This window comes from Salmo salar, chromosome 13 (genome assembly GCF_965601325.2).
Source record: "Salmo salar chromosome 13, fSalSal1, whole genome shotgun sequence".
NCBI lineage: Eukaryota > Metazoa > Chordata > Actinopteri > Salmoniformes > Salmonidae > Salmo > Salmo salar.
In genome coordinates, this window is record NC_138303.1 from 40,523,123 (window position 1) to 40,544,075 (window position 20,953).

At 41.2% G+C, this 20,953-nt stretch overlaps 3 protein-coding genes across 22 annotated transcripts in view; 1 reads left to right on the plus strand and 2 right to left on the minus strand.

The window, feature by feature from the left end:
* Positions 1–511, minus strand: part of LOC106567148 (basement membrane-specific heparan sulfate proteoglycan core protein) — a 162,648-nt gene extending 162,137 nt beyond the window's left edge. For 10 of the 19 annotated variants that reach the window (XM_082960077.1, XM_082960085.1, XM_082960082.1 and 7 more), the window contains exon 1: positions 138–511. In XM_082960077.1, coding sequence (XP_082816203.1) covers positions 138–206 — 69 coding nt within the window. In that variant the 5' untranslated portion in view covers positions 207–511. The remainder of the gene's footprint in view (positions 1–137) is intronic. The other 9 variants (XM_082960091.1, XM_082960090.1, XM_082960089.1 and 6 more) reach the window with 1 other exon arrangement.
* Positions 512–2,139: 1,628 nt separating this feature from the next.
* On the minus strand, positions 2,140–12,164 carry LOC106567147 (caspase-9). Of its 2 annotated transcripts, none has more exons than XM_014136108.3 (11): positions 12,081–12,164; positions 10,143–10,308; positions 9,748–9,952; positions 9,518–9,643; positions 9,369–9,433; positions 8,923–9,099; positions 8,736–8,825; positions 8,490–8,637; positions 5,428–5,619; positions 5,174–5,283; positions 2,140–5,021 (listed from the first exon to the last, which is right to left on the minus strand). In XM_014136108.3, exons 2-11 carry the CDS (start codon positions 10,272–10,274, stop codon positions 4,896–4,898), a joined length of 1,371 nt encoding a protein of 456 aa, XP_013991583.1. In that variant the 5' UTR covers positions 10,275–10,308; positions 12,081–12,164; the 3' UTR covers positions 2,140–4,895. The 2 variants fall into 2 exon arrangements, with proteins under 2 accessions (XP_013991583.1, XP_013991584.1); XM_014136109.3 differs by having other exon boundaries at positions 10,143–10,370; positions 12,081–12,149.
* A 49-nt stretch (positions 12,165–12,213) lies between these two features.
* LOC106567146 (dnaJ homolog subfamily C member 16) lies at positions 12,214–20,506 on the plus strand. The gene is made up of 15 exons (XM_014136107.3): positions 12,214–12,396; positions 12,718–12,906; positions 13,034–13,100; positions 13,225–13,549; positions 13,765–13,949; positions 14,040–14,144; positions 14,512–14,670; positions 14,918–15,048; positions 15,174–15,357; positions 15,614–15,796; positions 16,000–16,076; positions 16,174–16,254; positions 16,351–16,440; positions 16,612–16,782; positions 16,990–20,506. The coding sequence occupies exons 2-15, from the start codon at positions 12,728–12,730 to the stop codon at positions 17,444–17,446; spliced, it is 2,394 nt and encodes a 797-aa protein (XP_013991582.1). The 5' UTR covers positions 12,214–12,396; positions 12,718–12,727; the 3' UTR covers positions 17,447–20,506.
* The last annotated feature ends 447 nt before the right edge of the window (positions 20,507–20,953 follow it).

Here is a 20,953-nt window from a genome sequence, read left to right on the forward strand (position 1 = left end):
TACGTTTCTTTTCTTTGGGAAATAAATAAGGTTGCTGTGCGTGCAACGGTGTGAGCACTAGAGCAGATGATCTACAAAAGCTTGTTCCCCAGAAATAAATTAAACTTCAAAATAAAAGTATGCAAAAAATAACTTACATTCACCAGATGACAGGTAAATATCAACGAGACGATAAGTCCAGAGACCTTGTGGATCCGCGTGCCCATGTTCCACCAACCCAGCACAGGCTGCAAATGCTGGGGAAAGGAAAATCAAGGTCTTTCACTTCTGGCCACTGAAGTAATATAAAGGTGCACCTCTACACTTTCTACGTCCCACACGCGGTGGGACTTCATCAACAGAAAATTATCCCTTTGTGCGTTTTGTTATGGAAACAGAACAAAAATATTTATCAAAAGTGCCGTGAAATAGATAGATCGGTTTGCGTCACTTCGGACCCACTGTCCTTTGCACTCAAAACTTCGACTTGTAATGCGAGCGCAAGTCAGTGAGTCACTGGGAAGTCTGACGCTATTGAGACACACGAGCCACTTCCCTGCATAAAAGACGGAATGGAATTCAGGGAGTGCTGCTGATAGGCAGTCTTAATCACTCCGTGAGGAGACGCTACACAGAACATATTTAGCGTTACAGTTTTAAAACAACCACATTGGTTCAAAATGTGTTTTAGGCTACAAAGTTAAAAGAACAAATTGAATTGGATCATAAATTGGATTTAATGTATAGATTAATACTTATGCATAATTACGTTAAATGTCTCACCAATTTAAAATCCACTCGGATGCAAATGTACTTTTTCCTAATCACTTGACTGGTCACAGAACGATGCCCTCTTGGCATGTATTTTAGACCTACTCTCATGCCCGCCAAAGACGTGTGGCTCGCTTTTGTCATGCATAACCACCATCCAAACCAAAAGTGGTTTGGGGGAAGAGCTGTTTTGATACTACGCGATGTGGATCACTTTACCTTTAAAGCATTAACTATTCCAGTTGAAATTACTGTAGTCTGTAGGCCTATGTGGAAAGTTTGCACCAGTGGTTTAGACCTACCTTGATGCTGGTGAAGTCTGCACATCGGCGCCCTCTGTTGATCTCAAATCAGTTGCCCTTGAATCAATTGCCCTTGTGGCCCATCATGAAGGCTTGATGACGTTTCTCCACTGCATATCAGATAACGAATTAATGTGATTAACAGTACATTACAAACATACTATTCTTCATGAAATCAATACACAAAACCATAATTAAGCAAGTACTTTTCGAAAATGATAATAGTGTAAGCCTAGAGTAACAATTTAACAATAACTGAAAAAAATTGTGTTACTGGACACCATTGCAAACAAAAAGAGACTTGCTCTAACAGTTCGAGCCTACAGATTAACTATTAAGTCTAATAACCTTTAGGCCTGAAGCAAGTAGGCCAGGTCTGGGTATTTTCAACCCCATGCTCCATCCCCTGAACACTTACAGAGAGAGCATTTACTGACAGTGGATTTATGTTTGTGCTCATTTATATCCACAATTGGTACAAAGAACGCCTCCATCTCAAGAGTTCACACTGAGCAGCTGCTGTCAATTAAGAGTTTAACACTGGCATTTCAGTTGCAGCTTGTTCCACTATGTTTCCACTCCTTCTCAAAGGCTGCAACAGCACTGATTAACAGAAGAGATATGTGTAGTTACATAGGCATGCATGGTACAGTGTAAGTACAGTGTAATACGATGTAACTACACTATAATTGCATTATATCTGCATGTAATGCATATGCATTAGTCAGGGTAATGTGGAACCAAAGTTACATGGAATTCAGGTGCTAAAGTTGCATTGCACGCCACCGTTATATGAACACAAAAATACATACTGTAAATTGTGATCGGCTCTAGGGTTAGAGCTGGCTCCTCTGCTCTTCCTTGGCTTTTCACCTGCCCCAGTTCCTAGGACGATGAAAGCGGTGTGCAGGATGAGAGACTACAGGCTCGTCCGTAGTGCATGCGAGGCACACTGGACCCACTCCAATTTTCCTACCGCTCCAACAGATCCACAGAACATGCCATTTCCATCGCTATTCACATGGCATGACATCTGGACAAGAGTAACGCCTACAGTATCAGTCAAAAGTTTGGACACACCTACTAATTCAAGGGTTTTTCTTATCTTTAATATTTTCTACATTGTACAATAATAGTGAAGACATCAGAACTATGAAATAACACATACGGAATCATGTAGTAACCAAACAAAGTGATAAAGCGGGGGCACTGCGTTCATCCACCTCTGGCCTGCTCGCCTCCCTACCTCTGAGGAAGCACAGTTCCCGCTCAGCCCAGTCAAAACTGTTCGCTGCTCTGGCACCCCAATGGTGGAACAAGCTCCCTCACGACGCCAGGACAGCGGAGTCAATCACCACCTTCCGGAGACACCTGAAACCCCACCTCTTTAAGGAATACCTGGGATAGGATAAAGTAATCCTTCTAACCCCCCCTTAAAAGCTTTAGATGCACTATTGTAAAGTGGTTGTTCCACTGGATATTATAAGGTGAATGCACCAATTTGTAAGTCGCTCTGGATAAGAGCGTCTGCTAAATGACTTAAATGTAAATGTATAAACAAATCAAAATATATTTTTATATTTGAGATTCTTCAAAGTAGCCACCCTTTGCCTAAGTTCCTCAGCATCCACAACCACAAGGCTCTCCAGTGGGTGATGAAGACGGACCGTGATCCCACCCATCCAGGACATCAACTCGAAACGGTGCCTGAGGACAGCATCATCAAGGACCCCTCAAACCCCAGCCACAAGCTGTTCACTCCCTTACCGTCGGGCAGATGGTATTGGAGCATGAGGACTGATACCAACAGGCTCAGAGACAGTTTCTACCTACTAGCCATCAGACTGCTGAACACTTGAACTGACCACCTGCTCTGATTCTCCATAGCTTAGCACACATGTACTCACTCACACAGGCTTGCTGCTACCAGACGTGTATTTACTATTGCTAATAATGCACAATTTAAACACCCCAATCCCCCCTTCCCCAAAGCACGTGTACATATTGGACCACACATTGTGCCTTTCTGTATTATACTTATGTTAAAATGTTTATTATATTCTACTGCCTTTGACTTTATGTTTGTGATTGTATCTTTTATTATTTCTTATTGTTGTTGCATTGTCAAGAAGGAACCTGCAAGTAACCATTTTATTGTTCAGTGTATACCATGTGTATACTGTACATACGACTAATAAAACTTGAAAGGACTGTTCCTGGATACTACCAAGGTGTGGTGGTCTTATCTGGCGCTTTTACAGTCGCCGAAGCGTCACCCAGGCGGGTGATACACTTTGGGGAGTTGACGATCCAGCCTACCTACAGAGATGAGCTGAACATCGTAGAGGAAGAGCTCTTGTGGCCTGACTGACATTTCTCCTGGCTGTAGGCCTACTATCTATGCTCCCCCACCTCAAGCAACTGCTTTTCCATACTGCCTCGATGCCTTATCATCTTAAACTGTGCAAGCCAAACACCCAATAATCTGCCATCTGTTTTTGTGTTTGTTTGTATTGAAAAGCACTATATAAAAGAAATATATTATTATTCTCTTGGATTCAAGAATCACAAAGGATTATTTGTGTTGCGGGACTCAATCCACAATGGTGTGATTTGGAATATAAATGAAAATCATCCAGCATTACAGATGGGTTTTTATGTATTGTGGACCACAGATCGGGAAACACTGTTTGGTGTCATAGAGTCAGATGTTGAGGATTTGGTCTGTGTATGGTATGTACACAGACCAAATCCTCAACATCTGACTCACAGACTCCATCTATTGGACACTTACCATTATATCCTTCAACTTCTACTGTGTGAAGTATTCAAATGTAATAGAGACATTGGCAGTACTATATTTATATCTAGGTGTGAATTCTTTCCCCAAGAAGCTCTCTCCTCTAGTGCAGCCAAATGTGCATGGCTTCCAGCCAAGATACTCCAATGATAGATTCTAGCGTTTGCATCGTTAGATTCGGGCAATGGACAACTGAGCTAAAAATGACAATTGACTAAGGCTACAGACATAGTGAGTCAGTCAACTCTACAGTATCTCATTAAATTGAGTGAATGCAACGGTAACCTTCAAATTAAAAAAACTGTGTAGAAAGACAACCAGAACAGAGCATTACACAATTACATTTGGACATCACAACGTTCAGCTATAGTACATTAATAACCATTCACTAAACACCCATTCACCTAAAACTAAATCACTCAAGATGAAAACAAGATATTATAAACAATAGATGTTCTGGTTAAAAGTAAAGGTCGTCAAATCAAATCAAATATATTTATAAAGTCCTTTTTACATCAGCAGAAAGTGGTTATTCAGAAACCCAGCCTAAACCCCAAACAGCAAGAAATGCAGAAGCACGGTGGCTAGGAAAAACTCCCTAGAAAGGCAGGAACATAGGAAGAAACCTAGCTAGCAACCAGCCTCTGCGGGGTAGGCCAGTCCTCTTCTAGCTGTGCCAGGTGGTGTTTATAAGAGTACATGGCCATTAAGGCCAAATCGTTGTTCAAATGTTCATAGATGACCAGCAGGGTCAAATAATAATCACAGTGGTTATAGAGGGTGCAGTACCGATTCATATTTTGCAGAGCGCTTCAAGGAAAACCATTGGTTTTTACTGATTACAATGTTTTTGATTGTCACAAAGACGTTGCAATCTTGTAAGAGAAAACATTGAGTGTAAAAACAAGAAAATAAATAACATTTTAAAAGAACAAACATACAATTCCAATCTTGGTCCTTTTGTTCACATATCCAAATAAACATTGATAGAGGATATTTTTTTTAATGGCACATGAAGAGACAAATATTTCCTGAGAGTGCTGTCATGCCTGGATTGGTCTCTGGCAGGGTGGGACTTGAAAGTAGAGAAGTTTGCGTAGAAAGTTAAAGGAACCAGGCATCTGTTTGTAGAGGCCTTTGGCTGAGTTTTGTGAAACTTCATGGTTTACCTGACCACAAACAAAAACATTGATAGCTTCATAAGAGAATATCCTTACTGCCGTTCAAAATAAAAATACAGCTTTATAATACCATTTTTTTTAAACTATAAATTAACTGTATTGTCATTTTTTTTTTACAATATTAAAAACAACAAACTCACCATCATTAACATGGTGACCAGGTCATTAGCGGCAGCATTGTCTTCTAAGATGTTATCCAGTGTTTCTACATACCAGGAGCCAGCTTGTGTATCTCTCCAGGAGACGTAACCTGTTCAAGTCACACAGACAAACAGCCATCAGGGCGACAGGCATACTAATGACACTTTCTTGCGATTGATCACCACAAATAAGTATTGTATTTGAGAGCAACACCCCCCCCCCCCCCCCCACACACACACACACACACACACACCTGGGAAGGTGGAGTAGGACACCAGTATGTCGCTAGGTGTGGGCAGTGTGGCCCTAGTGTCTGGCTCATCAGACGGAGTGCTCAGAGAGTCACTGCTGGAGGACATGGGCATGGCGTCCGTCTGGTCATCTGTTCCTCCAATACAAGGCTTATCCTCGTCAGGAGTCACCTCAAAGCCTGTGTCTCTCTCACCTGCCAGACCACAACGCATAGAACATTATACAAGTTATATCAAATGTATTATCTTTATTAGAGATATAGATCATGAACGTAATAGACATAGTAACATCCCATCTACAGTACCAGTCAAAAGTTGACACAGCTACTCCTTCCAGAGTTTCTTTATTTTTACTATTTTCTACATTGTACAATAATAGTGAAGACATCAAAACTATGAAATACCACATATGGAATCATGTAGTAACCCCCCCCCAAAAAAGTGTTAAACAAATCAAAATATATTTTACATTTGAGATTCTTCAAAAAGCCACCCGTTCCCTTGATGACAGCTTTACACTCTTGGCAATCTCTCAACCAGCTTCATGAGGTAAACAGGTGTGTGTGTTTAAAGTTAATTTGTGGAATTTCTTTCCTTCTTAAAACTTCTTATGGCTGGAATCTCGTTTGCGGGATCGATATGACAACAGCCAGTGAAAGTGCAGGGCGCCAAATTCAAAACAACAAAAATCTCATAATTAAAATTCCTCAAACATACAAGTATTATACACTATTTTAAAGCTTTACTTCTTGTTAATCCAGCCACAGTGTCTGATTTCAAAAAGGCTTTACGGCGAAAGTAAACCATATGATTTTGTTAGGTCAGCGCCTATACACAGAAAAACAGCCATTTTCCAGCCAAAGAGAGGAGTCACAAAAAGCAGAAATAGAGATAAAATGAATCACTAACCTTTGATGATCTTCATCAGATGACACTCATAGGACTTCATGTTACACAATACATGTATGTTTTGTTCAATAAAGTTCATATTTATATCCAAAAATCTCAGTTTACATTGGCGCGTTATGTTCAGTAATGTTTTGCCTCCAAAACATCCGGTGATTTTGCAGGGAGCCACATCAATTTACAGAAATACTCATCATAAATGTTGATGAAAGTGTTATAACTTCAGATAAACTTCTCCTTAATGCAACCGCTGTGTCAGATTTCAAAAAAGCTTTACCGAAAAAGCACACCATGCAATAATCTGAGTACTGCGCTCAGACACAAAAACATGCCATACAATATATCCACCATGTTGGAGTCAACAAGAGTCAGAAATAGCATTATAAATTTTCACTTACCTTTGATGATCTTCATCAGAATGCACTCCCAGGAATCCCAGTTCCACAGTAAATGTTTGTTTTGTTCGATAAAGTCCATCCTTTATGTCCAAATACCTCCTTTTTGTTCGCGCCTTCAGTTCACAAATCCAAATTCACGACATGCAGGTCAGACGAAAACTAAAAAAATTCCATTACAGTTCGTAGAAACATGTCAAACGATGTATAGAATCAATCTTTAGGATGTTTTTATCATAAATCTGCAATAAAGTTTCAACCGGAGAAATCCTTTGTCTTCAGAAATGCAATGGAACTGAGCTTCCTCTCACGTGAGCATGCATGGCTGAGGCTCATGCCCTGCTGGCAGTCCTCTCACGCAATGAGCTCTTATTCTCCCCCACTTCACAGTAGAAGCCTCAAACAAGGTTCTAAATACTGTTGACATCTAGTGGAAGCCTTAGGAAGTGCAAAATGACCCCACAGACACTGTAGTTTGGATAGGCAATCACTTGAAAAACTACAAACCACTTCCTGTTTGGATTTTTTCTCAGGTTTATGCCAACCATATGAGTTCTGTTATACTCACGATCATCATTCAAACAGTTTTAGAAACTTCAGAGTGTTTTCTAGCCAAATCTACTAATAATATGCATATCTTAGTTTCTGGGAGTGAGTAGCAGGCAGTTTACTCTGGGCATGTCAGTCATCCAAGCTACTCAATACTGCCACCATCCATAAGAAGTTAATGCCTTTGAGCCAATCAGTTTGAGCCAACAGAAAATAGCCCTATTTGGTAAAAGACCAAGTCCATATTATGGCAAGAACAGCTCAAATAAGCAAAGAGAAACAGCATGAAGTTCAGTCAATCCAGGAAAATTTCAAGAACTTTCAACGTTTTTTCAAGTGCAGTCCCAAAACCATCAAGCACTATTATGAAACTGGCCCTCATGAGGCCCGCCACAGGAAAGGAAGACCCAGAGTTACCTCTGCTGCAGAGGATACGTTTATAAGGTCTTTGTGAGACGCAGAGTAGGTGAACGGAAGATCTCTGCATGTGTGGTTTGCACCTTGAAGCATGGAGGAGGTGGTGTGGGGGTGATTTGTTGGTGACACTGTCAGTGTAAGGGCTATTTGACCAAGAAGGAGAGCGATTGAATGCTGTGTCAGATGACCTGGCCTCCACAATCACCCGACCTCAACCCAACTGAGATGGTTTGGGATGAGTTGGACCGCAGATTGAAGGAAAAGCAGCCAACAAGTGCTCAGCATATGTGGGAACTCCTTCAAAACTGTTGGAAAAGCATTTCAGGTGAAGCTGGTTGAGAGAATGTCAAAATGTCAAAAGTGTGCAAAGCTCTCATCAAGGCAAAGGGTGGCTACTTTGAACAATCTCAAATATAAAATATATTTAGATTTGTTTAACACTTTTTGGTTACTCCATATGTGCTATTTCATAGTTTTGATGTCTTTACTTTGTAGAAAATAGTACAAATAAAGAAAAAACCTTGAATGAGCAGGCATGTCCAAACTTTTGACTGGTACTGTACATATTAGTATCCTAGCCTGTACTCCAGCAGTTCTAGGTTTCTCAAACGTAAATCCGGGGTGGTGACTGGCAGAGCGAGACTGGTTTCCCCAAAATATTTCCTCCACTGTTGGAGATGTAACCCAGTGTACAGACTAGTATTACAACACATTTATAACACTATTGTTACAGTGCTGCATAAGCAGTACTAAGCGATCACTAAGCATAAGAAACTCCTACAGCGAAGTTGTCTTACCTCCCCCACAGGCCTGGATAAAGAAGAGCTTGGGCTTGCCCTGTAGGGAAGGGCAGTTCTGACCATTGAGGTAGTTTGTGATGAGCTGAACTGGGACATTGGGCCCGTCCACTCCATGCACTGCACCAGGGAAGCGATTGTGACTTACCTAAAGAAATATGCAATGAAATAACATTATGAATCTCCTGAAAGTCAAACCTTTCTACTTTCTATGCATTTGAAAAAAGGATAGAAGGAGTCTCTTACCTCCGTCCCATGTGATAACATGATCACCACACAACAATCATATTGTGAATGATCCTTCTTGGACAAAGCTGATAGCTCCTGCCTTATTTGCTGAAATATAGTTATTAATGTAAGCATTAGATCATTAGGCCAGTATCTAAGTTAAACATGAATAAATATAAAGGAGAGTAGCTGAGGAAATCCTCACCTTCTGTTTCAGGTTTCTCTTGACAAGGACAATAAAGTTAAGGGATTTAAATCTTCTCTCCAGTTTGTCGCAGTCTATGTTGGACCCTGTGCGGTTATTCAGCTCTGACTGAGGCTCAAAATCGACATTGTTTATGATCAGGCAGTGTCCACAGGGGCTGGCATCCATCTTATAACTCTGAGAGAACATGAAAGAAAAGCATGCATTGATGCCACAGTATATCCAAACTATAAAATTAGGGAACTGGTTACACTCAAATTTAGACTTGTTGCAATCTTGACGAGGCAAGATACAGTATGTGGATTTATATAACATAATATGTGTAGTTAAATTCAACAGAATTGAGATACAACAACTCCGCTGGAGAGTACTGTCGATAACCACAATGGGGAACGGATGCTACATTTAGCCTATAGTACATAGAGCCAAAAGGCAAGATAACTTACCTGAATACTGCTGTCACGTCTAACTCTTCCTGGTGCCCTGGGTTTTCCAAACTCCCTTTCAGGGGCTGTAATAAACATCACCACTTTTATACTTGAATATTCAGAGACATATGTCAAAGTACTTACAGAAAATTGTTGTGATCACTTACATAAACTGGGAGTGGTAGGCGTAGGCAAAGGCCTAACTGGTTGACTTGGATAGACAGGGGTAATAGGCAAAGGCCTAACTGGTTGACTTGGATAGACAGGGGTTACTACAGTGTCCATATGAGAGTCTGTCAAAATAGAGCAAAATCCAAAGCAAATATGAACATTTCAGTAGTATGGACCGACATTGCAATGAATCACAGATTATATTTAACCACATAGGCATACTTACAAACTGGCAAAGGCCTAACGACTGGCCGGACATGGACAGGCAGAGGTAGAGGCTGGCTCTGTGGTTCCCCCGCCAAGAGGAGATCTGGTAGGCTGTGCTGCCCTTTCTCACGAAGGCACTCTATTAAAGCTGGGAATGCCCGACTCCCACGAGTCTCCAGGTCTCGAACCAACTGTCTGGCTTGGTCTCGTCTGGTTCCTGATCTCTGAAATTGAGGAACAAGGCATGGGCTTGTGAGAACTGAAAGTAGCATATGATACTTGATTAGAATTCCAGACTTCGCTGTGTGCAAAAGCATGGGAATGAGGATAGCCTAATCATGATGATGTCTATCATGAATCGGGATTCTTGCAAGACAGACAATAATAGTCAAGAAGAATAGTGTCACACCTTACCTTTATCTCGTCGATCATGTCTTGAGTAAAGATTCCTTTTGACAGAAGTCCATCATACATATCTGATGGGTTCAGGTCTCTCACGAGATTGACCCTATTGCGTTGGAGAATCCTTTTGTGTCTCTCCTCCATTTTGTAGGCTTATATGAGGCATGAAACAGGAGCTCTGCAATGATTATGTGGCAGAGAAGAGAAATGACCAAACCAGTGCCACTTCCATAAGTGTTCCTAAAAATATATGTATTTACATGGTAGTTACAAAGACAATCCCAGTACTATGAAATATTAATGAGCAATACAAACAGCAAACAGGCAGAGAAGACAAAGATCACTTTATTGTTCAATTGTACACAAGGTTAAAAGGAAATTCGACTTCCGCGTTATCCCAAACCTTCCGAAAGACACACAAACATAAGTTGGAGAGGTTAGAGCAGAGGGTAGCCATACTGTGGGGCCCGTTGATCAGTTGTGGGGGTTAACGGCCTTGCTTAAGGGCACAATGGCAGGAGATGGGATCTAGGATTTCTATAATGCAGGTGCAAACTCACTTCTCACTTATTTATTCCCCGGCAGACCCAGGAATCGAACTGGCTGCCTCGCGAAAAACGGTGAAAATGTACCTGCCTAAGACATTCATAGTCGCTAACTACCTTTAGCGCCTATTGACGATAGTATCTTCTAGCCGAAGTCGTTTTGTTAAGAACCCCAACGCTCGTTCTGAATGTTAAAACGCATGTCTTGCAGGATGGTTTTGGAAACATAAGAAAAGCATCTTTAAATAAAAAAAATTGAAGAATTCAAAATTAAAGAATACAATTTTTTTTTTAAAATAGCTTTCTAGGGTTAGGGTTCTCACATGGCCATATTTCCATGTTACAGTGCTTGTTCATGGAAAACAGACGGAAGACAGAGCCAATAGCTATTGAGTCTCCAAACACCTAATCAAATCAAAGTTTATTTGTCACGTGCGCCAAATACAACAGGTGTAGACCTTACAGTGAAATGCTTACTTACAGGCTCTAACCAATAGTGTGAAAAAAAAGTTGTGTGTGTGTGTATGTATGTATGTGTGTGTGTGTTTGTGTGTGTGTAGGTAAGTAAAGAAATAGAACAACAGTAAAAAGACATTTGAAAATAAGAGTAGCAAGGCTATATACAGACACTGGTTAGTCAGGCTTATTGAGTTAGTATGTACATGTAGGTATGGTTAAAGTGACTATGCATATATGATGAACAGAGAGTAGCAGTAGCGTAAAAAGAGGGGTTGGCATATGTGTAAATGGAAGACGTTCACAATGTTGTCACTGAAAAATACTGTGTTAAAACCAGTTTATACAGTGTGAGTGTGCTAGTAAGTTTATATTTTGCATTTGTGAAATGTTATATTTTGATGTGATTTGAAAGCAGATGGTTTTATGTTTCTAGAACAGTACCGCAATTGAGAATCGATTCATGTTTAGATGGAGTATTTGTCTGTTTTGGTTGTCAGAGCCAATTCGCCTCTAAACTGAACATGTAAGGTCCTTGTACTAATGAGTAACGTTAGGTCCTTTAGTCCATTATTGGACTAGTTAGTACCTGCCTTTCTATAACCATCTAAATATGGTATTATGGACATAGAAATATAATTAATTCAAACGTTATGATTATAGACACATTAATGGGTCCAACACGTACTTTGAGCACATTTTTAGCAGTTGTTCCTCAATTAAACTCATTAGAAAAGTCAATTTAAACGTTCTGTACCATTCGCAAACAGGCTAGCTAGCTACATAATGAAACGACATTGACCAGGGCTAAAGTAATGTTACACGGAAGTCTTGAGCTGAGTTTCAAAATACAGAATATGTATACATATTTAACTGTATACATCTAGTATACAGTTGTAAATTAGAATACAAATAACACACTAAATAGTGGTGATAAATATATATTTACCTGCTCCGTGTGATCTCCTCACAGACTTAAACCTTTCTATTTCACCACCGACTTCCTTGTTTACATCACACATCTTCGTGATTGATGGACTGTAATAGACTCCCATTCCCACAATGCTTGTCGGTGTATCTGGTCCCTCCTTCACACTGGATGCAGTCCCAGCAGGTTATCATTTACGGAGGAGAGATAACGTTAGAGAGCTCGGATGATGCTTCAAATTACACATTTTCCATGCTTTTCATTCGCAGAAAAGCAGTGACAGAGACATTTTAGATGAATGTGACAGAAGAACAGTTGATCCAACCAGATTCTTGAGGTGCGTGTATGCTTTTCAACAAGCTAGCCTAGATAGCTAGCAAGCTCTCTATTATAAATTGATTGCATAGCAATGTGGTGATTCAAGTCAATGGCAATGTAATGCATGTGTTCTGTTTTAAATCTTCACATGTGGCAATTATAATGCCATTGCCTGCTAAATGCTGTGTTTAGATGGTTATTTTAGTCTGTGTATATTTCATAGGTTGCCCTTTGGCATTCAATCTCCCTTTTACCGATACAGATTCATTTGCCTAACCTTAGCTAGACATCCCATCAGGGAGATATGTTCTATCTGACTGTCTTTGTTGGTGCTTTCCAGACAAAAACACATGGCAAGAAGAACAAGGATGTTTTTGACATTTCCTGGTATAGTGGTTGTCTGTCTGCATCTTCTGGGTGGCTCAATGGAGACAGCCAATGAAGTAGACCCATACAAGATTCTTGGAGTGACCAAAAGTGCAAGTCAAGCTGAAATCAAGAAAGTGTACAAGCGCCTAGTTAGGGAATGGTAAGAACATCTTTAACTGACCCTTTCTCTTCTGGGTGTGGACTCAGTGGATATATTTAGCATTAAGACGATTGACCCTGTTTACAAAATACATGGCCAGTGATGCATGGTCCTTTATTTCTGTAAGGCATCCGGACAAAAACAAAAACGAAGGCGCTGAAGATATGTTCATCAAGATTACCAAATCGTATGAGGTAAGAGAGTATCCAATATTTGCCAACATTAAAACCTCAGCAGTTTACTGTAAATGCATTATTCAGAAGGGAAGGCTCCACCCTCTGGTAACCATATGCATCTGCTTTCTATCCAAACTCTAAGATATTATCCAATGAGGAGAAGAGAACCAACTATGACCGGTATGGCCAGACTGATGACACCCAGCCGTATGGTCATGGTCACTACGGTCACCGCCACGACCACTTCTACTTCGACGAGTCCTTCTTCCACTTCCCATTCAACAATAAGGGCAACCGGGAGTTTGCCGACAGCAAGTACGCTCTGCACTTCAACCAGTATGTGAATGACGTGGTGCCTGACAGCTATAAGAGACCGTACCTGATCAAAATCACATCCGACTGGTGTTTCAGCTGTATCCACATTGAACCGGTCTGGAAAGAGGTTGTGTTGGAGCTGGAAGCCTTGGGTAGGAACATTTTGAAATGCATTACACAAATGAAAATGACTCAGCGACTTCACCTTCCACATGACAGTGTGTTACATTTACATTACATGCTAGTCATTTAGCAGATACTCTTATCCCGAGCGACATACAATCAGTGCATTCAACTAAAGTAGGTAAAATAACCATACCGAGACTTGGTTTGGCTGATTGTGTTCAACTAGTGTGTTATGTCTTAGGTGTGGGGATTGGTGTGGTGGACGTTGGTTATGAGAGACGTCTGGCCAATCACCTCGGTGCTCACCGCACCCCATCCATACTGGGGGTCATCAACGGGAAAGTGACCTTCTTCCACTACGCTGTGGTGAAGGAGCACCTGAGGCAGTTTGTGGAGGACCTGCTCCCTCAGAGACTGGTTGAGAAGGTAAAATTACATGTTTTTGGCAGATTTGTTTTCTGACTCACCATTGTTGGCATCTCAGCAATTATGTTTACAAAAAATAAAATGTTTCAGGTTACAGACAGGAACGACTTTCAATTCCTGAACAGCTGGCATGAGCAGAACAAGCCGCACGTGCTTCTGTTTGACCAAGTGCCTGTAGTTCCACTCTTGTACAAGGTAAGCCATTGTCCAGATCAGGCCTGGGCAATTCCAGTCCTCGGGGTCCTGATTGGTGTCACACGTCTCCCCCATCCCTAGCAAACACAGCTGATTTAAACTAATTGCATTTTTAAATGAAGATCATGATTAGTTGATTATTGGAGTCAGGTGTGTTAGCTGGGGCTGGGGCAAAAGTGTGACACCAATCAGGCCCCCGAGATCGGGAGTTGCCCTGGTCTAGATTAGTAAGTCTGGCATCAGTTTTAACCACCACTGAGAGCGCTGTTCTGACTAACTATTATTTACTTCCTTCCGGAGCATAGACCATTGACAACAGCTTTCTAATACTTGCTTACAGTTTAGTTTTTTCTCCTATATTTTTTAGCTGACTGCTTTCGCCTATAAGGATTATGTTCAGTTTGGATACGTGGACCAGGGCCTGTCAGAGACTGCGAACCTACTGAAGCAGTTCAACATCAACACCTACGCCCCCACCATGCTGGTCTTTAAGGAGAGTACAGACAAGCCTGCAGACATTATACAGGTAGATACTAGACGGTTTACTAGACTCGACTACTGTGGATCCTCTTACTTTTCCACCAGACCGCTTGATTGAATAATTAAATAGCATTTGAATTGCCTGAGTAGTATCTGAGGTATTACTGACATATTATCTGTATTACTGACATATTATCTGTATTACTGACATATTATTGATTATATTTAGAGACGCTGATTAGAGACAAGGCATTTCATGCCATTGATACCTATGTGTCGTTGTTCTCCTCTAGGCTAAAGGGATGAAAAAACAAATCATTGATGAATTTATAACGAACAATAAGTTTCTCCTCGTCCCTCGACTGGTGAACCAGAAACTGTTTGATGAACTTTGCCCTGTGAAGCAGTTCCACCGACGCAGGAAGTAAGCTTATGCTTTTTATTTCCTTTTTGGCTCAAGTCTATGTCTATTTTTAAACATACTGTTTATGAACAGCCAGTTTACATGATTACACTTTTGCATCATATTCCCAAACATCTGTCTTTTAGGTACTGTGTTCTACTGATCACTGGTGATGAGGAGTCCTATACCATAGGAAACCAGGCCTTCCTCACATTTGCCTCTACCAACACTCTGGAGGTGGTGAGGTTTGCCTACGTCTACCAAAGATTGCAACAATCACTGTGTGATATTCTGCTGAAGACTAAGGACAGCACACCTCCACCACCACAGGTAAGTGTATGCTAACATAGCTGTAGTGGCGACTGTAGAGTGCCATATTAAATATGAACTTTGTTAATGTGATCTCCTTGGATTTATCTTAAGAGGACTGCAATTCAGTTTTTGAGAGCTTATGGTAGAAGTGTAATGAGCTACAGCCACTCATCCTCTCTCTCTGTTATAATGTATCACAAGGTAAAATCACCTTTCCCTAATACTATAAGCTCATGTGGATGTGTGTGTCTGCCTGGGTGCGCTTGCTCGGCAGGTGTTCATCTTGGAGCGTCGTAACCCAGCAGGGAAGGTCCTGTACAAGGAGGTGGCGGGTGGTTGGAATGGTACTGATGAGGATAAACAACGTCTGCTGGATGAGCTGGAGAGGCTGCAGAAAGACCCCTCCATCCTCAACTACGACGCCATGCTGCCAGAGCTCAACAATGAGTTTGCCTCTGTAAATTGAGTTCCACAGTATTATCCTCATTAGAAAGGCTGGCCTACTTAAGTCTCGGCAGAGCAAGGGTAATGATGTAGTAATTAGTACTGTGTCCAGAGATAAGGTATTTGATCAAATGTTCTTTTATGGCATTCCAAATCTGCAATGGTTTTTAATATAATGGATAATACAGTAGAAGTAAATGTATATATATTTTCCAGATGTTTCTTATTCGATGGATCTATACAGCATATGATTACATTTCTGAAATCCTTGATGATATTCTTCATAATAATTGGTAAGTTATCTTTTATTCAAAATTGTAGGTATGTATTTGGGAGCGGACAACATAATGAGAAAAGGACATAATCAATGAGTGTAATATGTTTCTGCAGGCGTGAGATGATGCCCCTCCTGTCGTTGATATTCTCTGCCTTATTCATCCTGTTTGGCACTGTGGTGGTTCAGGCCTTCAGGTAAAATGGAGGAACAGTGTGATTCTGCTACTCAAACACATTACCTTGAGGGAAACTGTTTGTTTAGGCTTACCGTTCTGCTTTGTGGGATTTCAGTGACTCTAGTGAAGATGGAAAATCCAAACCAAAGGCAAAAGAAGGAACTAAGACAGAAAATGGGTCACCGGGTAGCAGCAGCACCTCAAGGCAAGACACCATTTTTTATTTTAAGCTATATTGAAAATATTCAAGCTGTGACTAAAATATGATGTTTTGGTTTAACTATCTGACATATTTTAGGGATTAAATTTTGCCTTTCGCTTTCAATAAATGAAAAGGAGTGGTTCAGTGGTTCTGCTTTTTATTTTAATTTTATAGTCGCCCACCGAAGAAGAACTTTGTGGAGGTGACGGAGCTGACAGACATCACGTACACCAGTAACCTGGTGAAGCTGAGACCAGGCCACATGAACGTGGTACTGGTGCTCACTGATGCCACCAAGAACGTCTTACTCAGCAAGTTCGCCAAAGAAGTCTACTCTTTCACCGGGTGAGGGCAGGATATGATCCCACATGGTCTGGTGCTTGAGGTGAAATAGACATACATTGAATGATGTATGTTCTGTGCTTATAACATGAATATTTATAGGCGAGTGGTATGGTGAACACAACTGCCGTTTTTATATTCACATTATAAATGCTTATACGTGTTTAAAGGGTTACCAACATATCATGTCTTCTCCTCTTGCCACTACAGGAGCCTGACTCTGCACTTTTCCTTCCTGAACGTGGACAAGCACAGTGCATGGATGGAAACACTGTTGGAGTTTGCCCAGGACGCCATGCAGATAGACACCGAAGAGGATGACTGTGCCCGCCACAAGATAGACTACACAGGCTATGTGCTGGCACTCAACGGCCATAAGAAGTACCTCTGCCTCTTCAAGCCTGTCTACACCGGGGAGGAAGGCGGGTCCTCCGAGGAGGAAGGGCCTGGGGGCGCCACTGGGGGAGGGAAGAGGTCTAGGTCCGGGTCCAAGGACGACCACCCACCACGCAGGTCTACGCCCAGGTCCCGCTCCACCGCCACACTGCAGATCCACCACAAACTGGACCGCCTGGGGCTGTGGATGGAGAGGCTTATGGAGGGAACTCTGCCCCGGTACTACATTCCTGGCTGGCCGGGCCTGGACAAGATCACAGGCCCCAAATAGAAATCGTGTCAATTACTTATACTTTACGTTGTGAAAAAATATCCCCAAAAAGATATGCTTGGAAGTTTGAGATGCATTGCATGCACACATCCCAAGTTAGGATACAGGCCTAAATGGACACGTACCAAAGCTATCTGTGTTTAAAAGCCAAGACGACACCGAGGTATCCTCATGGCTGTGTTCAGGGGGCGGAGGCTACTGTATGTTTTGAGTGATTGCACTAGGACATGGTTTGAAGAAATTACTTTCAATAGGCAGGTTGGCTTGGCTCATTGCGTCAACTGTACTACATTTATCTGCCATCATGTTCTGCTGGAGTTCTGCTGCCTTTTTTGCACTTGAAATATTTATTTGTTACGGAAGTACTTCTAAAAGTAGGTTCAGTAAAAGAGGGAGGGTACAGAATATGGTGGATCTCAAAGCAACAACCGTTGAACAATTCCTAGATTGCTTTCCCTTTCGGATCCCTTTCTCTGCATGCTGTCATTAGTTAGCTACCTAGTTCTAATATCTACTGCTGTTACAACCTCTAGATGAGCTAACTGAATCACTGTGGTCATAAGTAGACTCCTGCCTTTTTATAACCGTCATCCATCATTATTCAAATATCTAATCTATCAGATTGTGCTTTGATAATAGCTTCACTGTCCCAATGGTGATTGGTCAGTACTGTGAATAGAGATGCATGTCTCTACTGGATCTATTTTCTTCACCATTTTGACCTCACTCTAAAAAAAATCTGATTTATTCTTGTGCAATATATATTGTAACTACAATGCCTTCCATTTATCCTTGGCTGCTAATATTTCATGTTCTTATTCATGTAGAAATGGGCTATTTAAAAAAAGTCTATAACGTTATACTTTAGCTTTTTGTTACATGACCAAGCTTTTTGCATTTGTCTATTTCCCTTTATTGCTGCTCTTGCTAGTATCGCTGTTCTTTATTAGGCTTTACGTATCGTCCTCTTGGCCTTCGCCAGAGCTTTTTTAGTTTTACAACAGAACTTGGCCAGTGGCTTCATGTAGCAATGATATAGTGTACAGTGGCTTGCGAAAATATTCACCCCCCCCCCCCCCCTCCCTTGGCATTTTTCATATTTTCTTGCCTTACAACCTGGAATTAAAATAGATTTTTTGGGGGGCGTTGTATCATTTGATTTACATGCCTACCACTTTGAAGATGCAAAATATTTTTTATTGTGAAACAAACAAGAAATAAGACCAAAAAAAAAAGGAAAACTTGAGCATGCATAACTATTCACCCCCCCCCCCAAAGTCAATACTTTGTAGAGGCACCTTTTGCAGCAATTACAGCTGCAAGTCTTTTGGGGTATGTCTCTATAAGCTTGGCACATCTAGCCACTGGGATTTTTGCCCATTCTTCAAGGCAAAACTGCTCTAGCTCCTTCAAATTGGATGGGTTCCGCTGGTGTACAGCAATCTTTAAGTCATACCACAGATTCTCAATTGGATTGAGGTCTGGGCTTTGACTAGGCCATTCCAAGACATTTAAATGTTTCCCCTTAAACCACTCGAGTGTTGCTTTAGCAGTATGCTTATTGTCATTGTCCTGCTGGAAAGGGAATCTCTGTCCCAGTCTCAAATCTCTGGAAGACTGAAACAGGTTTCCCCTCAAGAATTTCCCTGTATTTAGCATCATCCATCATTCCTTCAATTCTGACCAGTTTCTCAGTCCCTGCTGATGAAAAACATCCCCACAGCATGATGCTGCCACCACCATGCTTCACTGTGGGGATAGTGTTCTCGGGGTGATGAGGTGTTGGGTTTGCGGCAGACATTTTCCTTGATGGCCAAAAAGCTCAATTTTAGTCTCATCTGACCAGAGTACCTTCTTCCGCATGCCTTTTGGCGAACACTAAATGTGTTTGCTTATTTTTTTCTTTAAGCAATGCTTTTTTCTGGCCACTCTTCCGTAAAGCCCAGCTCTGTGGAGTGTACGGCTTAAAGTGGTCCTATGGACAGATACTCCAATCTCCGTTGTGGAGCTTTGCAGCTCCTCCAGGGTTATCTTTGGTCTCTTTGTTGCCTCTCTGATTAATGCCCTCCTTGCCTGGTCCGTGAGTTTGGTGGGCGGCCATCTTTTGGCAGGTTTGTTGTGGTGCCGTGGGATGTTCAAAGTTTCTGATATTTTTTTTTAACCCAACCCTGATCTGTACTTCTCCACAACTTTGTCCCTGACCTGTTTGGAGAGCTCATTGGTCTTCATGGTGCCGCTTGCTTAGTGGTGTTGCAGACTCTGGGGCCTTTCAGAACAGGTGTATATATATTCTGAGATCATGTGACAGATCATGTGCCACTTAGATTGCACACAGGTGGACTTTATTTGACTAATTATGTGACTTCTGAAGGTAATTGGTTGCACCAGATCTTATTTAGGGGCTTCATCGCAAAGGGGGTGAATACATATGCACACACCACTTTTCCATTTTTCAAATCTTTTTCCAATTCTTTTTTCAACATTTTTTTGAAACAAGCCTTTTTTTTTCACTTCACCAATTTGGACTATTTTGTGTATGTCCAGGTTGTAATGCAACAAAATAGGAAAAACGCCAAGGGGGATGAATACTTTTGCAAAGCACTGTGTGTTGGAGAATGGACAACATTTCATGCGACATTATCTGATCTATTTTGAAATAAAAAACGAAACTTTATTGTGCTTAACCCAAATTAATTTACAAACAAACTAATATTGCTGTCATGACAATAGTTTAGTTGGATTTGGAAATGCTGTACATGTTCTACCACGTCATCTGTACATATATTAACATACTGTAATATATCAAATATTTGTTGTTTTTAGATGGATTTATTATAATAATGTGGTCATATCATTCATCAATACTGTTGTTTTGTTCCATTATAAACATGTTTTTGTTACAAAATTACTATAGTACAATGTTGACTAAATAAATTAATCTGATGTTTCACATGTCTCAAAGGTTCTGCTACAGTGCATATCCTCTTGCTGTGTGTAATACATGCTTTACGTTCATATGTTGCCAAGAGAAATTATATTCATTTGTATTTCTCAGCTTTATCAGTATCCTTGTTTGGCATTATATGGTCACACCGAGGGATTATTTTACCTTTGATTGTATTGTTGTTTGTACCTCAGGCGGCTGAAGAAATTGGGACGAGACCTGTAATAATAAGTGCACAACAATACACGGGACGTGACCCGTAATAACGAGTACACAATACACTCAGCACGAAAGCCGAATCCACAAAGCACAGGTATTCACAAGACCAACGGACATGGGAATAATAACCGACAAAACAATGGTGAACAGAGGGCACATATATACAATTACTAATCAGGGGGAATGGGAACCAGGTGTGCATAATGAAACAGTTCAGTGACGCCTAGAAGCCGGTGACGTAGGCCTCCGGAGCTGGTGCACGGAATGAGCAGCAGTACCGGGGGAATCCGTGACAATCTAACAATAGGTGCCCTTCTTTGCGAGGCATTGGAAAACCTCACTTT